This window comes from Vanacampus margaritifer, chromosome 17 (genome assembly GCF_051991255.1).
Source record: "Vanacampus margaritifer isolate UIUO_Vmar chromosome 17, RoL_Vmar_1.0, whole genome shotgun sequence".
NCBI lineage: Eukaryota > Metazoa > Chordata > Actinopteri > Syngnathiformes > Syngnathidae > Vanacampus > Vanacampus margaritifer.
In genome coordinates, this window is record NC_135448.1 from 13,474,814 (window position 1) to 13,495,979 (window position 21,166).

A 21,166-nucleotide genomic window follows, 5' to 3' on the forward strand; every position below is an offset into this window, starting at 1 on the left:
CTTCACAATAATACTAAACTAGGTTTATAATTTTGTATGTGGCTAATAAAGCGAAGCGTGGAGAGTCTCTGTCACCAAAATGAAGGCAGGCTTTTGCGTAAAAAATAAATAAAAAAATGTTTCCGGATACGAAGCGACATGCAGTCATATTATTATTGTAATTGTATATATATATATATATATATATATATATATACATACAGTAAAAATAAAATAAAAAATAAAATAAAATACAGTAGATTGTTTTCCCCCCAAAACACCATAAAAATATTTATAATTTTATATATATCTGTGGCCGAAAAAGTGAAGCGTGGAGAGTCTGTCACGGAAATGCACGAGTATGTTAACTCATTCACTCCCAGCCATTTTGACTGAAGCAACCCCCTTCACTCCCGGCTATTTTACTAGATTTTGACTGATTTTGCAAGGCCCACAGAATATTGTGTTCTATTGCTATTAAAACATGGAACCTACCAAAAGAAAGATTAGAGTCTCTTTATTTATCAGGGGGAAAAAATATATTCCTATCTGTTTCCGTTTTTGCAGCAATTAGCATTAGAATATCGCTAAGTTTCATCATTATTTACAAATCAGTTTCTGGGAGAAAGAGCTTTTTACAACATGGCCCTGGTTGATCGCTTTCACTCTGCTGCCACCTGCTGGCCGTTTTTGTTATAACTACCATTTCTTCAATCGTTCTCTGCAGTTCAGAGGTTCCATCAAAGCCTTTTGTATACTCTAGCATGAAAAAACATATAAATACGTCTTTTTAGACACTAAAAACATTTAAAACAGAATGTATTTATAGGTTTTTGGGAGCAAATGAGTTAAATATCTTTTTAGGAATGAAAATGATCTTGCTTTTAATGAACACTTTGGTTTATTATTATGCTACTATTGCTAGCCCGGACATCTTTGACATATATAGCCATCAACGGCGTTCACGATGGTGGTACTTAGCATCTTTTTACGTGTTTCTATCGCCGCTAGAAGGATGGCTGGATTGACATTCCACAAGCAACTTCTTGTGTTCTTCCTCTTCTTCTCATTTTCATCTCCTGCACTTCCATTTCCTCTCCATTCCTAGCAAGAACCGTGTCTGAGGGTCACTGAGAATCCTGACGACGTCCAGACCGATCAATAGCGGCTCTCCAGAGCGAGGCCCGCCGAAGACGTATCACATCGCAATGTATGAAAGGGAATATTTCTCGTCGGGAAACAAAATGGCGGCGAGGCGGATGAAATCATGGTCATCCCGATCGTGTCTCAACCCCCCCCCCAACACTAGATAAAAAGCCTCCCATAAAAAAAGAAGATTTACAGAGTGAGCAGAAGGAGGTGGGTGCGGGGGAGCTGCTCTGCGTCTCAGTGAAGAATTTATAAGCCCCTCCACCCTTTTTATTGCTTGAGGCTGAGAGTCTTCAGAGATGGAGTCTCAATTTCTGCTTTTTGGATGTTTACCCTCCTTAAGGAGCGACAGGAGTGAGATGACATCACTCCAGCTCACCCCCCCCCCCCCCCTCCCCACCCCTGCCTGCGCTTGTGAAGTCATCAGTCGTCAACCACGCCCGAAACGCGCATCGCATTCGGCACCGCAAGCCTCTGAGTGCGATAGCGAGTGTGGCCCAGATACATTGTGATCAAAGCCCGCTACGCTCTGCATGCACATTAGCGCGTGGCGTCCTCAAAGTGGTCGCCAAGGTGACCACACCGAACGCCATTAAGGGCTTTGATTGCATGTGCACAACCTGCAGGATTAATGACTGCAAAACAATGACAGGAATAATCATTGTGGGTGAACTTAAATGACCTTGAACATGACTGCCAGGGTACATCTTCAAGTGGGTTGCTCATGTGATCTCAATCTGCCCAGCACTGCCACCTTGTGGCAAGGCAGTGTCATTACAAAACAAAACAACCATCCATTTTCTTAGGCATTTGTTCAATATGCGCTTTGTCCTCACTAGTAGCACAATTTTGGTATACTAGTCAGACAACTAGATGTTACCAGTATGTCAAAACTGCACACTAGTTGATCGCTACATGCTTCTAGTACAACTTTCAGCATCTCCATGCAGATTAAGGAGGTGTCATTTTAGTTTTGCTAGAGATCTGGTTGTGCTGGACTAGCATTGCCGCTGTTTTCTTAAAATGGAACCCAGCGGCAACAGATTCAATGAAAACAGCAGAGGCCCCAGTTATGAACCCTGTGGAACACCATGCGTTCCGGTATACACGTGATTGAATTCATATTTCACCAATTCATCCGACTACTTTCTTTTTTGGCTGGACAAAGTATGAAGGGATTACATTAATAAAGAAACACAACAGCCACAAGTTACTAGTGAGCGCACCGAATAGGTCAAGCAAAATAGCGTATATATTTATATTAGGGGTGTAAAAGTTAAATTAATTTTGAGTTAATTTAAAGTGCCTTCATCGCCACAATTTTTTTTTTAACGTGCGATTAATGACCGCCTCTTACTTCGAAAGCCTGGACTGGGGGAATTCCAATCGCAACGCAGCAGACACGTCCGCGTCAACATTTTGCCGTAATAAATGTAATAATAATGCATATGTTTGTAGAGAATGGGGTCAAGTTGTATTTTACAATTTAAAAAAATATACTTCATATTAAAGATTAGATCGCTCTTAATATGAAAAGAAAAATGCACTGAGCTGTTCCCAACGTCTTACAAATGCAGTTATGCCATCTAGTGGCAGAAAAATCACCTCAACACAAATCAATATCACACACTTTTTTTTTTTTTTTACAGTACAGTACATTTTTAATTTCAACTCAATTTTATGAATTATTATGAAATTACAGTATCAATGACTAAAAGTTTTATGTATATATACACTTTTATGTTATATAAATATATATATATGTATATATAAAATATTTTATTGTACATTTAGAACAGATATAAAATTTGTGATTAATCATGAGCTAACTATTAAAGTCATGCAATTAACTCATTCACTCATTTTCACTGAAGCAACCCCTTTCGCTCCCGGCTGTTTTACTGGATTTTGACAGATTTCGCAAGGTCCACAGAATATTGTGTTCTATTGCTATAAAAACATGGAACCTACCAAAAGAAAGATTAGTGTCTCTTCTTTTATCAGGAAAAAAAAAAGTATATGTAGATCTGTTTCAGTTTTGCAGCAATTAGCATTAGAATATAGCTAAGTTTCATCATTATTCACAAACCTGTTGAAAACGCTGTCAAAAAGAGCTTGTTGCAATACGGCCCTGGCTGATCTCTTATACTCTGCTGCCACCTGCTGGATGTTTTTTTTAATAATAACTACCATTGCTTTAAGCGACCTCTTCCGGTCAGAAGCTGCTTCAAAGCCTTCTGTATGCTCTAGCATAAACATAAAAACCCTAAAAATACGTTTTTGAGAATATGGTAATATTCTATTGTGTGTGTGTGTGTGTGTGTGTGTGTGTACTTTAGGGGTGCGCTTCAATCCAATAAATGACGATTCGATACGTATGTGGATACGTGTGGTATGATATGACAGAACGGTACATTATCAAGTATAATGTTATTGTTGTATTGATATAACAACATATAAAAGCTCACCTTAGCCTAAACTTCAATTTCAAGCAGTTTATATAACATCCACGCACGCACACACACATAGACAGTCAGTCAGACTTTACATACACAGTATATACTCAGCATATGTTTATGGCCTCGCCTCCCACTCCCTTGTGATGTCTTCCAGCTGCCACACTGCCGCATCAAACGCACCCCGCGTTCTTTAAAACCGCCCGTTTGCTGTCATTTAACGTTCCAACCTACACAATTGCCGTGTCACTCGCACGGGTGCCAGAACTATATAAAGAAAAAAATGAAAGCTTCTGAAATTAGCTCCCCATTTACTAACAGGCTTTTCATTAGCAGCAATTTGAATCATTTCATTTTCTTTTCACGTTCGTAAACAGTTGCCAGATGTCTTAAAAATAGTCCTCAAAGTATCACAAGGACAAGAATGAAAGCACACATTCTTATCTTGTTGAAATGAGCCAGTTTTGAGTGGTCTCGGCTAATTGAAATTCATAATTGCCTAAAGATGCCACAAGATGGCGGCAAAGCACTACTTTTCTATTAGGCAGGATGCCACAAGATGGCGGCAAATCACTACTTTTCTATTAGGCAGGATGCCACAAGATGGCGGCAAATCACTACTTTTCTATTAGGCAGGATGCCACAAGATGGCGGCAAATCACTACTTTTCTATTAGACAGGGCTATGTCCTGACTAAATGAAACTCCTCCCCTCGCTTCAACAAGAGGCCACCAGCTGGCGCTAGAGTACTACTTTTCGATTAGGCAGGATGCCACAAGATGGCGGCAAATCACTACTTTTCTATTAGGCAGGATGCCACAAGATGGCGGCAAATCACTACTTTTCTATTAGACAGGGCTATGTCCTGACTAAATGAAACTCCTCCCCTCGCTTCAACAAGAGGCCACCAGCTGGCGCCAGAGTACTACTTTTCTATTAGGCAGGATGCCACAAGATGGCGGCAAATCACTACTTTTCTATTAGGCAAGATGCCACAAGATGGCGGCAAATCACTACATTTCTATTAGGCAGGATGCCACAAGATGGCGGCAAATCACTACTTTTCTATTAGGCAGGATGCCACAAGATGGCGGCAAATCACTACTTTTCTATTAGACAGGGCTATGTCCTGACTAAATGAAACTCCTCCCCTCGCTTCAACAAGAGGCCACCAGCTGGCGCCAGAGTACTACTTTTCTATTAGGCAGGATGCCACAAGATGGCGGCAAATCACTACTTTTCTATTAGGCAGGATGCCACAAGATGGCGGCAAATCACTACATTTCTATTAGGCAGGATGCCACAAGATGGCGGCAAATCACTACTTTTCTATTAGACAGGGCTATGTCCTGACTAAATGAAACTCCTCCCCTCGCTTCAACAAGAGGCCACCAGCTGGCGCCAGAGTACTACTTTTCTATTAGGCAGGATGCCACAAGATGGCGGCAAATCACTACATTTCTATTAGGCAGGATGCCACAAGATGGCGGCAAATCACTACTTTTCTATTAGGCAGGATGCCACAAGATGGCGGCAAATCACTACTTTTCTATTAGACAGGGCTATGTCCTGACTAAATGAAACTCCTCCCCTCGCTTCAACAAGAGGCCACCAGCTGGCGCCAGAGTACTACTTTTCTATTAGGCAGGATGCCACAAGATGGCGGCAAATCACTACTTTTCTATTAGGCAGGATGCCACAAGATGGCGGCAAATCACTACTTTTCTATTAGGCAGGATGCCACAAGATGGCGGCAAATCACTACTTTTCTATTAGACAGGGCTATGTCCTGACTAAATGAAACTCCTCCCCTCGCTTCAACAAGAGGCCACCAGATGGCGCCAGAGTACTACTTTTATACAACACAGTCCATTGTATTGAAGCAAAAAAAATTGACAAAAACGAATTTATAATCCTTTACATGCTCATTAATTACGTCATTACTGTAATGTCGCCACTCATTGTCATTTATTTGTTGAAAGAATGGTAAACAGTTTGTCCTCTCTGCAGTTGAGTAAATAATCGAGCCGGCCACTACATGAAGATAAGATTGACCGCATTGTTGGCTGCCACGGCAACAAGCGCCTCACGGAGCCGTCGCCCGAGAGACGTTTACCTCGCCAGCGTGATGGATGACGACTGGCGGTATCTGCTTACCCAGGTAAAATTACCTCCTTCATCAAAGTGTGTGCGTGTGTTTACAAAGGCTTTTGTGTGCGTTTCGCATTAAACTTTCACGCTCCTTTTTAATTGCTCGCCAACCTGTCAAAGTGCATTCAAGCAGCTCCGCAGTCAGCTGGGGAAAAGAGAGAGAGAGAGAAAAAAAAATCACACTTTCATAATGAGACGCTGGACTCTTTAATTATTTTGGGCGGCTCTTTAATCTCACATTATGAATTGGCACACGCCAACTGAACTGCAGGCACTTGAGCTGTCGCCGCAAGTTCAGTTAATAGACCATTTTCCTGTCCACGAGATTTTGGCTATGTTATAGTTATAGTTGTTTTGTTTACTTCAACTTTAACTACTAGTCAATAGTTTGAACTCACTATCAGTTCCACTTTCACCATTTTGTTTTTTTTTTGCTTCTGATCAGCTAAAATTTTCACGTGAGTTTGGACCCAAAAGCAGACACGGAAGTTACAAAACAGAGTCTTTTATCCCAAAATACAAAGTAAGCACAGAGAGCAGATGCCATCGAAGAAAGAACTTGATGAAGAAACCTCGACGAAGAATCTTTAACCAAGAAAACTCGCATGGAAGACAGCTTGCTTAGAAGAAACCTTTGACATACTGACAAAAATGTCACTTTGCAGCTCTTCTCAATTCTATATGGCAGAATAAAGGTCTATAAGAGTAAATAAGAGTGACAAATACAGGATCGTAGAAACTGCATAGCAACTGAGATCATCGTCATAACAAGGGACAAATGCAGGACCATAGCAACTTCATAGTGACTGACAATATCATCACAAGGGCCAAATACAGGATCGTAGAAACTGCTTAGTAACTGACAGCATCATCATGACAAAGGGCCAAATACAGGATTGTAAAAACTGCATAGCAACTGACATCATCAGCATAACAAGGGACAAATACAGTATTATAGCAACATAGCAACTGCAGAGTGACTGACAATATCATCACAAGGGACAAATATGGGATCATAGAAACTGCATAGTAACTGACAGTGTCATCATGACAAAGGGCCAAATACAGGATTGTAAAAACTGCATAGCAACTGACATCATCAGCATAACAAGGGACAAATACAGTATTATAGCAACATAGCAACTGCAGAGTGACTGACAATATCATCACAAGGGACAAATATGGGATCGTAGAAACTGCATAGTAACTGACAACATCATCATGACATGGGCCAAATACAGGATTGTAAAAACTGTATAGCAACTGACATAATCATCATAACAAGAGACAAATACAGTATTATAGCAACATAGCAACTGCATAGTGACTGACAACATCATCACAAGGGACAAATACAGGATAGTAGAAACTGCATAGTGACTGTTAACATAATCAAAAGGGACAAATACAGGAACGTAGAAACTGCATAGTGACTAACAGCATCATCATGACAAAGGCCAAATACAATACCATATCAACTGCATAGCGACTGACAGCATCACCGTCACAATGGACAAATACAGGATGGTAGAAACCGCATAGTGACCGACAACATCACCAAAAGGGACAGATTCAGGATCGTAGACACTGCCTTGTAACTGACAGCATCATCATGACAAAGGCCAAATACAGGATTGTAAAAACTGCAACAACTGACATCATCATCATCATAACAAGGGACAAATGCAGTACTATAGCAAAATAGCAACTGCATAGTGACTGACAACATCATCAGAAGGGACAAATACGGGATCATCAGAAGGGACAAATACAGAATCAGTGAAACTGCATAGTAACTGACAGCACAATCATGACAAAGGACAAATACAATACCATATCAACGGCATAACAACTGACAACATTACAATAACCCAATGACCCAACCAGAACAGTCACAATTTTTTGGGCCTTATTGCATTTGACAGCCTGCAAATTAATTCTTGGTTAAATATCATTATTTTTGGACAGACTAGAAATGCGTGTTTTAGACAGTTTTAGGGCGAGTTGTGTTTTTAAAAGTTTCACCAGAACACATCAAACAAACTAAGATGAGGCCTAACGCTATGGCTCCAAAAATGATTTGTAACACAGATATACAGTATAGGGCCTTTTCATTTGACACAATAAACACACACATCATCATACAAGTTATAAACAATGGCTACACGCACACACACACACACACGGATGGCGAATGGAAGCGCTTGTGCACAAATGACCTCAGCATTCAGACTTGACAGATGAGCTGCGCTGGGCAGCTTCCTTGTGTGTGTGTGTGCGTGCGTGCAGGTGATGTAATGAGTGCGCTCTAGCCAGGCGCCGCCTAAAGCCCAGCATCACGCCACTCACACGCAAATACCCTCTGATACCCTCTTTGTTTGACCCCTCACACATTTTCAACACACTTTAAACCTAATCAAACAGTTTGTCAAGTATTCCTTTTTTGCTTGGGTTAGGGTTAGGGTTGTTGCTGACTCTTATATAACATCACGTTGAGAAAAACGTAACGGAAACTTGCTTGCATTTCTCCAAATAAGGTTTAAATGTTAATGTGACACAAAAGAGAATTCAATATTTAAACATCAAGCCATATATATACGGCGCCTTGCGAAAGTATTAGCCCCCTTGAACTTTCTCACAAAATGTACTTTTTAATGTAAATAAAAGAGTAAAAAGTAGAACATGTGAAAATATTCACCCCCTAATGAGTTAATACTTTGTGGCAAAAGGTCAAAAAGTTCTAATACTTTTTCCAAGGCACTGTATTTTCAACTAATGAAAATCTGCTAGCTTAATGCTAACCTATAATACAAACCACAATTAATTGGCTAATGGAAATTAGCATGTATGTTACAACTGCTAGCATAGAGCAGCATCACATCCAAAGTGAGCACACAACAAATACTCACGGGTATATTAACAACAATGACAATTGCTAGTTTGGGACCTTCTCTGCCATTTCTTTCTTAATGTCTCCCAGTGCTTCTCGCCCATATATTGGAAAAATAAATTGAAAATGATTGTCATATATGTTGGCACAATATCAAAAAGGCATTTTTAAAAAATAGTTTCACTTCTCTCAAATGTTTTGAACACATTTGAATGTATTCAACCAAACGTTTTAAACACACTATAAACGTATTGGACCACACACAAAACCACAAGTATAAAACCACAATATAGCTACATGGAATGCAGTAATGAGTCGGTTTGCGCTCTAATTAAAAAAAAAAAAAAAAAAAAAGTCCACTGAAAGCTTGCCCCCCAAGAATCCTCTCAAAGTTCTGAATGCGCCTTTGTGATGCGCTCTAATCTCCCGTCTCCATCACATAACTCCGTCCGTCTTCCAGCAACCAAGCGGCGAGCCTGCCTGCCTGCCTGCTGCGCGCGCGCACGCACACACACACACTCACACTCTCGCACCAAACCGCTAGGAATCCAACTCAAAAGGAATGTGTGTCAACTGTAGCCAGCGAGGTCGTGCCGATCTTTGGATGGCGGGTCCGAGCGGCCGGTGCCAGGATGACAACAGTGAGTCAGTGGAATGACACCAACACAAAGACATGTTTTTTTGCTAAGTACGTCTTAGATACACACACGCCCACGCGCACAAGGAGAAGGTTCTTTCCGAGGCTTTTTGCGTTAAAGGAGGAGTGCGTGATGCAAAACAATATGGCTGCAAGCAAGATCTGGAAAGCATTAGTTGTTTCTTTGTGACCCCATTCAACTTTTGTTGCACCTTTAGTTTTGTTGTGGTTTATTTGATGAGTTTCTCGTCATTTTGCAATGTGAATTAACATGTCAGTATTGCATATATATATATATATATATATATATATATATTTATTATTATTATTATTATTATTTTCATGTGACAGGGTAAAGGAAAGTCTGACTAGTGGTGAATGATAAAAAAAAAACATATTCACAATATGTAAACGCATGTAAAGCAATAATAATAATGTACAGCAACATCAAACCGATTTGTAACTTTTAGATTGTTTGTTTGACCAATTCAGGTGATATTGAGACTTTTTTATTTTTTAGGTCAAAACTGATTTTCAAATTGAAATTGGGTTTTGTTACACTGCTGTTTGTATATGTTGAAATCTCGTTAATATAAACAAAAGATAAAAAATAATCTAATTAAGACGATTTGCAGGAACATTTTGGGCTGTTTTGTTTTCATTTCAACAAAAGGGCAAATAATTGTCTACAGTGTGCTAAAGAAAACCTCTCGGTTATTTATGTACTGCATCGATGTTTTATGTTAAAAAAAGAAAGAAAAAAAAAAGAAAAAATAATAATAGTTTTTAAATCGAATTAAAAATATATACCGGTATATAAACTTTCCTTATTTTTGTGTATTTTTATTTTATTTTTCATTTTATTGTATTTTTATGTACTGCATCAATGTTTTATGTTAAAAAAAGAAAGAAAAAAAAAGAAAAAATAATAATAGTTTTTAAATCGAATTAAAAATATATACTGGTATATAAACTTTCCTTATTTTTGTGTATTTTTATTTTATTTTTCATTTTATTGTATTTTTATAAAAGGAGACAATATCCACTTATACACTTTATCATGTTAAATAAAAATGATTAGAAAAAGGTATTCAAAATATTTATTTGTTTATTGCTGATTTTTTTTCTTATTTAAAAGTTGATTTAAAATGGGTAGGAATATATATACATTTTTTTTACTGTATTTATTTATTTATTTTTAAAGTATATTTATATAAGAGGTAGAAAAAAATAAGATTTCTCCCCCACGAAAATGCATTCACTAATGTTGGACTTTCTTAATGATGCACTTCCCAAAAATGAAAAAAAAAAAAGGACTATATGTTATGAAATATTTGTGTTGTCATGAAATCCGTTGCTCTTTCCACGAGCACTTTGTGTGAACGGAAAACAAAGGAAACGTACTCAACTGTGATTTTCGGTCAACCATTAACACCTCTTACATTTCCTTATTTCGCATCTGCAATTTGGACAGTTTGATTAGGCACTTGAGTAAGAAGGGAACCACCCATCCACTATTTTTTATTTTTTTATTTTTTACTGTTATCCGTCTTATTGAATGCCTTCAATCTAAACGTAACATCTTGCGTATTTGAGTATTACAATTACAATGTCATGTTTTTGTGCGAGTAATTCGGTTCCCACATCCTCTGAAGTTGCTCTAAAAGTAGCCCCTGTTGATGACCACCCACGCACGTTGCAAAAACCGCCGCCAATTTAGGCACGGTGAGGATTTGAAAAGTTTCCAGCGCTTCCTACAGAGAGTCAAGCGGCACAAGTGAGAGTGGCAGCTTTTGAGGTGGAACAAAAACAGGAAAGGACGACGGCCGGCCCGTAATCTCCGAGCTGCCGAACAAGCGAAACGCATCAGCAAACGGGGAGGGGGGGGAAAAAATGGGGGGGGGGGTGGATTTAGAGATCAGCGTCCGTCGACATGCGAGCAAATCGTGGTCGCGAGGTCACGGACGTTTGCAAAAGTATTGGGACACTGTGTGTTGTCTATTTTAATCGAGAAGAGCATTTGTGAGGTCAAACGTTTTTTTCTTCTTTTTTTTACAGTCCAAAATTCACCCAGCCATCTAAATGTTTATGTAAATTGTTTTAATTCTCTAAAATAATAATAATTAATTCTTGTAGGACTCATTTGCGTGGATATTTATATTGGTCAACTGAAATCCAACCTTTTTTGCCTAGCTTGTCTATGACCTTTAAATTTGTAAACATCTGTAATGACTAACAGATTCCTGTAGATGGCGCGTAGAGTTCTTGGAGGGAATAAAAGCGGCAGACAGTCAACGCTTTTGTATGTATCTATAAATAAATTGTTTGCAATTCACATTAAAATCCCTTTTTTTGGGGGAGGGAGGGGTCACAAAAAGCACATTTTTTCCTTCCGCTTTTTGATCCAAAAATTATGTTTTTGGTGAAGCCAACCCTACGGCTGAAAGATGAGTCGAAATGCTCCAAAATTCCTGCCAATATAGAAAATTATACTTTTGTCCCATTTAAAAAAAAAAAAAAAAGTGTCTCTCACCTTTTGCAGCGTCCTGGTTCTGAAGTCCGTCAGCCACGAGCAGCTGCCTCCCTCCGTTATCGGCGCTCTTCTTGGTCTTCTTGGTCTTCTTCCTCTTCTGGCTGCTCCTCAACCAGCTGATGGCCTGTCCCAAGGAGCTTCCCGGCTTCCTGTGTCCGCGTTGAGCCTTCGCCTCGCGGCCGACGATGTCGCTCACGTCCCAGGGAACCAGGTCACCCGTCGACCTCCTCCGGGACATGGCGGACCGGACGGAGGTCGGGCCCGGCGAGCTCTCTCAACAAGCCGGGTGAGTCGGTTTAATATCCAAATGTTTGCGGAAGTTGGACACGCTTGTCCTCCTTGGACTTTGTCACCACCCGGGACAACAATGAGATCAGCAGGATGAGAACAAGAGGAGGAGGGGGGGGGGGGTTGGGGGGGAGGAAAATATGACAACGTTGCGAAAGAATTAGATGAGTTGACTAAAACAAAACCCAGATTTTACTGTGGGACATCCAAAGTGGAGTTGCGACACCCGATTGACGTCCAAGTTGTTCCAACTTCAAAAACGTCACTTTTGCCTGTCTTGTCTCCATCGTATAACCTTGCAAGGCAATATTTGAAGTATTGTTTTAACATGACTAACTTCATACAAGTATATAAAACAAAAGTGACGCTAATAGCAAGACTCCCCTACAAAAAAGGGTTTGTAATTCCCTATTTATACACCACAAGGTGGCGTCAAATGACTACTTTTGTCTAAATTAAGCTCCTCGACTCACTTTAAATTTTTTCCTTGGCACTATGATGCCACCAGATGGCGCCAAACCAATAATGATTCGTTTTTTTGTGTGTGTTAAATTTGGTCTGAAGCAGGGCTGGACTGGCCATCTGGCATGCAGGGCAGATGCCCGGTGGGCCGGCCTCTTTTGACATTTTAACCCAAGAGACAGGACCACAATTAAGAGGGACCAGTCCATTAATCCACTTCGAATATAGATAGCAAAATCATCAATAAACATCAGTGGCAGAACTACATGTTAGGCAAGAGTTGGGCCGGGCCGGGTCAAAATGCCAGGGCCAGCCTGAACACAATTGAATGTAAAAAAAAAAAAAAAAAAAGTTTATTTACTGATAATATTGCCTAAAATTCACAATGTTCTCCAAAACATAAAAGGAAAAAAAAATTGCTTGATTTTTGCATGAATCATGATTTGCTTATAGAAGGCTCCTTGTGATAACAATTGCCATCTAAAGAATTATTGAAAAGACAAATACGGAATATCTCAAAAAGTTAAGATACTTAAGGGGAAAAAAATGTCATTTTCGGATTTAGTAACATCAAAATACCCTAAAATGATCGGCCATTGTTATCTGTCTACATATGTTGCTCCACTGTTAGTGTCCAAATATACTTTGGTTATAATAACCAAGAATGCTGCTTACATTTTTTAGCCCGTCTATGACGTTTTGCATTGTGTGTTAGCATGAAGCTAAACGGACTGCTAATATATGGCAAAGCTATTTTCCTTCCCTTTCATTTCCTTAACTACGCCACAATAAATTACGGTTCCAGTTCTGTGGTTAGTGTCGCGGGTACTCTTCCATGGAGGCATGACACTTATAAAAAAAAAAAAAAAAAAACTAGCATTATTGTACATGTTAGTTTGAATTGTTTGTTCAGGAAATAACGTTTGAACTCCAAATTTTGACTTCCACTGTTGTTTACCATCTGTCTTCCATTTTTGTTTATTTGGAGAAACCCCGTGAAGGAGTATTCCACCACATGTTTACTGCATTAAACACAAAGTATATGCATGGCGTACCTATAGTACGACTATACCGTTAACTAAAAGCAAATGAGTCACTCAAACTTACTTGCAAAGGTCCACTCTGCAGCTTTTTCGCCCTTGTGTTTCAGCCTTGTGGAGTTAAGTGTGTGTAATGTGTGTGTGTGTGTGTGTGTGTGTGTGTTCCATCATGCTCTCTGAGCACTCAGCCCCTCCCTGTCCTCCTCCCACATCTCACAGAGCTGCGATCTACACCAACCCAGCCTCTCCTTCCACTCCTGGACACTTAAAAAAAAAAAAGACTTACTTTTAGTCTCTTTGGAATCAGGTGACTTCACACCAGGCGTGATGAAGGATCTCATGAAATATCACCACAGAGCGGCGGCGAGCGTCCGTTTGTGTCACTATGTAGTTACTGTACACACACTCACAACATCTGGGAGTGGAGACAAGTGAGCGTCACTTCTTGCAGCTGGGCGGGCGGTGGGTGGGGTGGGGTGCGGGTGTAAGCAGCGGGGCTTGCTCATCTGGTTTGCATGTGGACCAAGACTCACCAGGGCAACAGGGGACGGGACGGGGGAGGACCCAAGAAGTTCACTGTCAGTCACGGATGAGGGTGAAAAGTGGATCAATGTGGGGGGGGAAAAAAATAGCATTTATAAATGTTATAATATAAAACATAATGGTCATTTTCTTTTATAATTTTAATTTAAAAAAAAAAATTCAATACCTTTCAGAATGCTGTTTAAGTGATCGTCAGGGCGCCCTCCGGTGGATACAATTAGCAACAACAGTTAATTTGAGTGGAAAAAGGCATTTTGTAGGGACAGATTGGCCCCCTGGCGGGCCGCTTTTGGACCGTGGGCCGTATGTTTGACACCGTTGGTCTAGTTGTTGATAGGTCTGCCTCTCTTTTCTGTAGTTCAGGGTTCGAATCTCAGTTTAAGATTTCCTTTTTGTGGCGCTTGTATATTCTCTCTGTACTTTTTATTTATTTATTTCTGACTCAGAAAGATCCATTTCAGACGATTAAAAAAAAAAAAAGAAGAAATTTATGTACTTCAGAACAACAGGTCACTACAGTGGCTTGTGGCGGACACATCTGCCTCACAGTAAAGGGGATCTGGGTTTGAATCTCTCATCTGGGTTATCTTTACGAGTTCTAAATCCACCCCTTGTTGTCAATTGTGTTTAATGACACCCCCCCCCCCTCCTTATCAGGGACTTTCAGATGAGCAAACTATTTTAACTTCACCCTTAAAAACACATGACATGAAATATTTTTGCTGCAGGAATTCCTGGGAGGGTGTGGTGGTTTTGCGGCCGAATGATGGGACCAAAACAGGCTGCAGCTTTCCATACCCGCTCTTGTCTTTCTCTCTTTTGTCCCTCTGTCTGCGAAGGATCGCCGCATCTGTTTTCCGTCCGTCCGCTGGGGTGGGGGGGGGGGGGGGTCGTTTAAAACCAGGCGTTGACGTCACCGGTGACGCCCTGGAAACTCGCCGACGCCTCTTTTAGGTTGTTATCAAAACAGCACGATTGAAGAAAAATTAAGAGGGGGAAAAAAAAGTTAATTATGGTGTGATGAAATCAGGCATATTGATGTGTTTCGTTTGCAGATGCAGAACAAAAAGTCTGTTTTGTTCTCAGTAGGACATTCAGTTCTCAACCAAAACCCCCCTGGTCACACGCTCTCAAATCCTCCCTCCTCAGAAAAAAAAAATGACGCCTGAGTTTCACACAGTTGGCCCCACCTCGATCCAACAGATTTTATCAGTGTTTTGGATCATTTTAATCCGTGGACATAATGTCATGTCAACTACAATCTCCCAAATCCAGACTTGCCAAAACACACCGAGAAGGGTGAACAACACGCGTGACATCATTGTTGCCATGGAAACCGGATGACAGGACTTGCAAATATTGTGGATACTTGAAGAAAATGTAGAAAAACGAAATTAGGTTTCAAGTAAACTCATTACATGTGCAATTGACTCCAGCCACAAGAGGGCGCCAAAGTAATACTTGGTTTGACCAGGGGAATTTCTCAACCAATAACAAAAGATAAGTTAAAAAATATATATATTTAAAAAAAAAACTGCGATTTACCAGCCAATCACAGGGCATATAAAGACAAATAACTATCCATTAATTTTTGATACTTCTTGTCCTCATTGTGTTCATTAATGAGCAGGAGCACATTTCAGAGTACACAATCACAGACTCTAAAAAACAAATAGTTAAAAAAAAGAAGAAGCCTGAAATCAAAATGTGGTCAGTTTGACTGATTTGAAGGTTAACTGCGTGTACTTTCATCTCGTGTAGTAGCAGCATGTGTAATAAAGATGGTGCCCTGTATTGCCATCTAGTGGACGCAATTAGAAAGCAACCTCTAAATGACAACGCATTAAAAATGCGGTGAGGCTCCTGGTATGTATTACATAAATCCGATTTGATTGATTTAAGTGTTCAAAGATGTACTTCCAAAAAATTCTCACCTGTTTTACAAGGTTACCAAGTAGGTAGGTAACTACTACCTACTACCGTATTTCCACTTGAATCTGCAACTCATCGTCGCTACGTTCCTCTGGAGTGGAAGGAGAGCACCCGCCTGCCCTCTTGTTTTATTGTAGGGGTCACAAGTTGAGGGGAAACGGATCCTCCCGATGGGAAGCAGCCACAAACGCACATGGGGAAGTTATTTAAAGACCGCTCGATAATGAGGAGGCATGGCTGGAATGCTGAAGCCTGAGAGCGCCGTCATCAGCCATCAACATGCACACACATAAACATCACCCGTGGGAATTTCTCATTGTAAAGCTTTGAGAATAGTCGTTATGAAACTTTTTTGCCCGAGTACCCCCCCCCAAAAAAAAAACTTATGTATGTTTTATGTTGTTTCAGATCAACGGGCTCTTGTTTCCGGGCAGATGAATCGGCTCTTCTTTCTCGCCCAGCTTCTTGTGTTTATTAATACACCTAAACAGATTTGAGGTAGTCATGGTCACACGTGGAGGGAGGGGGGGGGGGGGGGGGGCTCGGGAGCTTTATACCCTCTCCCACACATTACACCCTCTCATTCTGCTTTGTCATTTGAACTGCAACTGGATTCATCCGCAGGCAGGGGAACGTTCAATAACAAGTAAGTGCCGATTGATACCTTGCAGTTGATTTTGGAACGGAGCAGCCGGAAGAAGTTATCAACTTTTAACAAAACATGAAATGTAAACCGTAGCGTCAAAAGCTGCAGGAGGTTAAAGATGATTGTGCCTATAACTCGTATTCAGCTGACTGCCGCCAAAGAAGAGGACATAAAGTCGCTGTTTGTGTCTTTACATGGGCAATCCAATATGACGCTCCTCAGTGTGGTCTTGTGCCACTGGTTTGAAACGAGCGTCTGTTTTTTCAGCTGTCGTCGGAATAACCCCGGCTGGAACACTCCTGTGCCCTGCTCCACATACTCAGAGCTGACGTACGGACCCGTCATCATCGCTAGTGGATTAGCACATGTGGACAGCTGTATTGCTAATGTAGCAATTAGTCGCTGTTAGCTCCTCAAGTAGCAACCTGTAAACAGTTTCTTTATGGTTTCCTCCAAAAGTAGCCAATTCCTCTATTTTTTGCTGTCAACTGAAAACATTGCGGTTTTGACAAAAGATCATTTGGATCTGGTTGAATATAGCATTCTTTGAAACAAAACAAAAGTAGCGATTAGCTAGCAAGGTAAGGAGACTTACAGTAAATGACAAAGACAATTATTTTGCTGTTGTTAGAAGACTCTCTTTGTCTTCCGCGTGTTCGTTGTTGTTCGGGTAGAGACAATGTTGATTCTCTGAATACAGACTGGAGATCGGTGAACAGGTCCTTCGAAGGATTTATTTTACAGAATATTCCGGACACAAGCAAGTTTACAGACAAATGGCTGCAGTTCCTCTCGCAAGTGTGTAGTTACAGCGGACTCACAGCATTCTTATACTATCTTGAAACAGCCCCCAGCCCTGAGTTCAATACACATGACGACAGCCGGAAGTAGATAAGACTTTTTACACTTTTACAGCATATCATCCAATACACATTGACTTCAACCCCAGACACTGGCACACTCCTCAGACCTCATTCAATACACTCACCAAGCTCTACTGAGGAAATTAAAACAGTTATGACTAAATCTGGGCAGAAGACTCTCAACACTGTCAAACCCACTAACATCAACCCGATGTTAGCAACCAAGTCAATGCATGTCCAGACCAAAACGAGTCCGAGAATCCATTTTAACTGCTAACGAGAAAACTGAAATGAGTAAACCCTGTAAACAAAAACTACTCATCATGTGTTTTTGAGTCTGTCATTTATTTTTCCTTTCATCAGGGGATGGATCGTGAAGTAGACACAAACAGCGGTTACAAGTACGAGAGCCTCGCCATGGAGAACGATAACGACCCGTCATCTGATTTCGAACCCCTCTTCATCCGAGAAGAGTACGGGGATCCCGAGAGCAACTGGTCCACCCTCGCTTTTACAAGGACGCGCACGAGTCATTCGTCTTTAATTGGACCATACTTGCAGGAAATGGACGACTTACTCAAGAGTTGCGAGGATCGCGCCGCGATCCCGCTCGAGTCGGACCCGGAAGAGATGCTCGGTGAAAAGGAAACATCGCCGTATTTTTCCACGAGTGCCGGGAACGCCGTGGAGAGGACGGAAGAGTTTGTTAGCCACGAGTTCCGAGAAGACATGCCGATCACTTCGGCGGGTAACAAACTGAGCGACACCATGGTGCGGTTCGAAGGTCACCTGATGGGGATGCTGGCCGTGTTGGAGAACTGCATGGAGGAGGCAGATCATGATTATGTGCATGTCAAGGATCAGACGGCGGGAAACCTGAGAGTTGATAACCAGGAGTGTAAAACCTCTACAGAGGATTTGGGTCATCATTTCTCAATGAACAGTTCTGAATTGGATGCTCACGAGTACTCCAAGCCATCAATGGCAGTCGGTTGGACTTCCGAAATGGATGATGTCAATACCACAGAATTTCCAACAGAATCCTTGGAGATGGAAATGAGTTTTGGAGTTCATGGATTCGAGACGCTCAAGTCTCAGATGGAGGATTGCATTGCGGAGCTGCAGTGCTTAGAGAGGAAGAGGAAGGACTTACTGGCAGAGGTGCTGGAGCTGAGGCGGCAGGAAGCCCAAGAAGAAGAAGAAGACGCCAACGTCTCAAGCAAAGTAAGAGAGTTGATGACGGTTCTGAGAAAGGAGGAGGAAGACCGGAGAGAGGAAAGGAAGAGGGAGGTGCAGCTCCTCAGGTCGCAAGTGGCCGAAGAGGAACGGCGCGTGTGGAAGGCGGAAATGGAGAAGCAGGAGTTGCGCGACCAGATGCGCAAGCTGAAGAGACAACTGTTCGCCGAGGCCAGGGAGAGCGCGCACGTCCAGGCGGCCATCAACAAGCGACGTCATGAGATGGATCTCAAGAAGACAGAGGAGGTAGGACACAAAAAGTTTGGGATATTCTGCTTTCAAGTGACCCAAAAGCCGAATAGCCCTAAGATTCTTGACATATGTCCCCAATGTCCCTTCCCTTCATTCCAGGTGACCCAGAAGCCGAATAGCCCTAAGATTATTGGCCTATGTCCTCAATGTCTTTTCCATTTGTTCCAAGTGACCCCAAAGCCGAATAGCCCTAAGATTCTTGACCTATGTCCCCAATGTCACTTCCACTCGTTCCAAGAGACCCCAAAGTTGAATAGCCCTAAAATTCTTGACCTATGTCCCCAATGTCCTTTCCCTTCGTTCCAAGTGTCCCAAAAGCCGAATAGCCCAAAGATTCTTGACATATGTCCCCAATGTTCTTTCCTTTCGTTCCAAGTGACCCCAAAGCTGAATAGCCCAAAGATTCTTGACTTATGTCCCCAATGTCCTTTCCTTTCGTTCCAAGTGACCCCAAAGCCGAATAGCCCTAAGATTCTTGACGTATGTCCCCAATGTCCCTTCCCTTCATTCCAAGTGACCCAAAAACCGAATAGCCTTAAGATTCTTGACCTATGTCCCTAATGTCCCTTCTATTCGTTCCAAGTGAGCCAAAAGCCGAATACATATGTCCCCAATGTCCCTTCCATTCGTTTTAAGTGAGCCCAAAGCTGAATAGCCCTAAGATTCTTGACCTATGTCCCCAATGTCCTTTCCTTTCGTTCCAAGTGACCCAAAAGCCGAATAGCCCAAATATTCTTGACTTATGTCCCCAATGTCCCTTCCCTTCATTCCAAGTGAGCCAAAAGCCGAATACATATGTCCCCAATGTCCCTTCCATTCGTTCCAAGTGAGCCAAAAGCCGAATAGCCCTAAGATTCTTGACGTATGTCCCCAATGTCCCTTCCCTTCATTCCAAGTGACCCAAAAGCCGAATTGCCCTAAGATTCTTGACCTATGTCCCCAATGTCCCTTCCATTCGTTCCAAGTGAGCCAAAAGCCGAATACATATGTCCCCAATGTCCCTTCCATTCGTTCCAAGTGACCCCAAAGCCGAATAGCCCTAAGATTCTTGACCTATGTCCCCAATGTCCCTTCCCTTCATTCCATACTCCAGGAGAACCTACAGACCTTGCTCCTGCAAATGACCGAGGAGGGCTCGCAGCTCAGGTCGGCCCACAAGCAACATCTCCAGGACCTTCGAGCGGAACTTTGTGTTTGCAGAGCTAGCCAGACCAACAGCACGGCGCAGGAGGAGCTGTCCAAGAGGAACTCCTGCGGGGACATCAAGCAGTACCTGCAAGACAGCCTAAAAGCACTTGAGGACAGGTACTGGATTTCGCTCACCAATTCTCAGCAGACTTATTTCCTCAATCCCTGATCTCGTCCTTGCAGGTATGAACCCGTCTTGCTGGCCCTTCAGAAGAGGAAGGAGACAACAACGGGCGCTTCTATAAAAGCTAAAGAGCACACCCGTGAGCTCAAGGCCCAGCTCGGACCCTTGCGGGAGAAGTTGCAAACGCAGGTGCTGCAGAGGGCTCGCTTGGAGGAGAAACTCAAACTGGTTCACATACAGAGGAGAGAGGACGCCGGGCAGTACGAGGTAACGTGAGATGCTGAGGAACATATGCAACAAAGCAAGTACATTTTCACCATTTTAGGAAAGCATCCGTTGTCTGGAGCGGAGCAGCCGAGAGTTGAAGATGGAGTTGACCTTACAGAAAAGAAAAAACAAAGAGGCAGCAGAGTTGCGAGACTGCCTTGCCAAACAAGTCCTCCTTTATCGGTGAGATAGATGGTGTTGGATTTTGGATTTGGACTTTGACTAACATGACTTTTTCCAATAGGTCAGCTACTGGGGACTATCAGGAAACAGAAGAGGAAACATAATTTACGGCTCTAAATGACTCTTTTTGATACATAGAATAATATAGAATGCACTTTACACATGTTTTTGCATTGTTTATAAAGGTAGAAATGTTCTTTTGTATAAAAACACGCCGTTTTCATGCGTCTTTTGACTGCTAAATAAACGATACTGGTCGTTTTGGATGTTTGGTGCAGTTGTGGGTACAAATCTAGGCTCAGGCCCCTCCTGTGTGGAATTTGCATGTTCTTCCCGTGCGTCGCTGG

General features: G+C 41.8%; 1 protein-coding gene across 4 annotated transcripts in view; it reads left to right on the forward strand.

The window, feature by feature from the left end:
* sync (syncoilin, intermediate filament protein) overlaps nucleotides 1-21,085 on the forward strand; it is a 33,146-nt gene extending 12,061 nt beyond the window's left edge. The window contains exons 4-10 of one of the 4 annotated variants that reach the window (XM_077548422.1): nucleotides 5,595-5,745; nucleotides 11,805-12,081; nucleotides 17,933-19,051; nucleotides 20,151-20,362; nucleotides 20,429-20,636; nucleotides 20,695-20,819; nucleotides 20,881-21,085. In XM_077548422.1, coding sequence (XP_077404548.1) covers nucleotides 5,717-5,745; nucleotides 11,805-12,081; nucleotides 17,933-19,051; nucleotides 20,151-20,362; nucleotides 20,429-20,636; nucleotides 20,695-20,819; nucleotides 20,881-20,923 — 2,013 coding nt within the window. In that variant the 5' untranslated portion in view covers nucleotides 5,595-5,716 and the 3' untranslated portion in view covers nucleotides 20,924-21,085. Of the gene's footprint in view, nucleotides 1-5,594; nucleotides 5,746-11,804; nucleotides 12,082-16,629; nucleotides 16,707-16,973; nucleotides 19,052-19,156; nucleotides 19,900-20,150; nucleotides 20,363-20,428; nucleotides 20,637-20,694; nucleotides 20,820-20,880 lie in introns of those variants that run through there. The other 3 variants (XM_077548424.1, XM_077548425.1, XM_077548423.1) reach the window with 3 other exon arrangements.
* The last annotated feature ends 81 nt before the right edge of the window (nucleotides 21,086-21,166 follow it).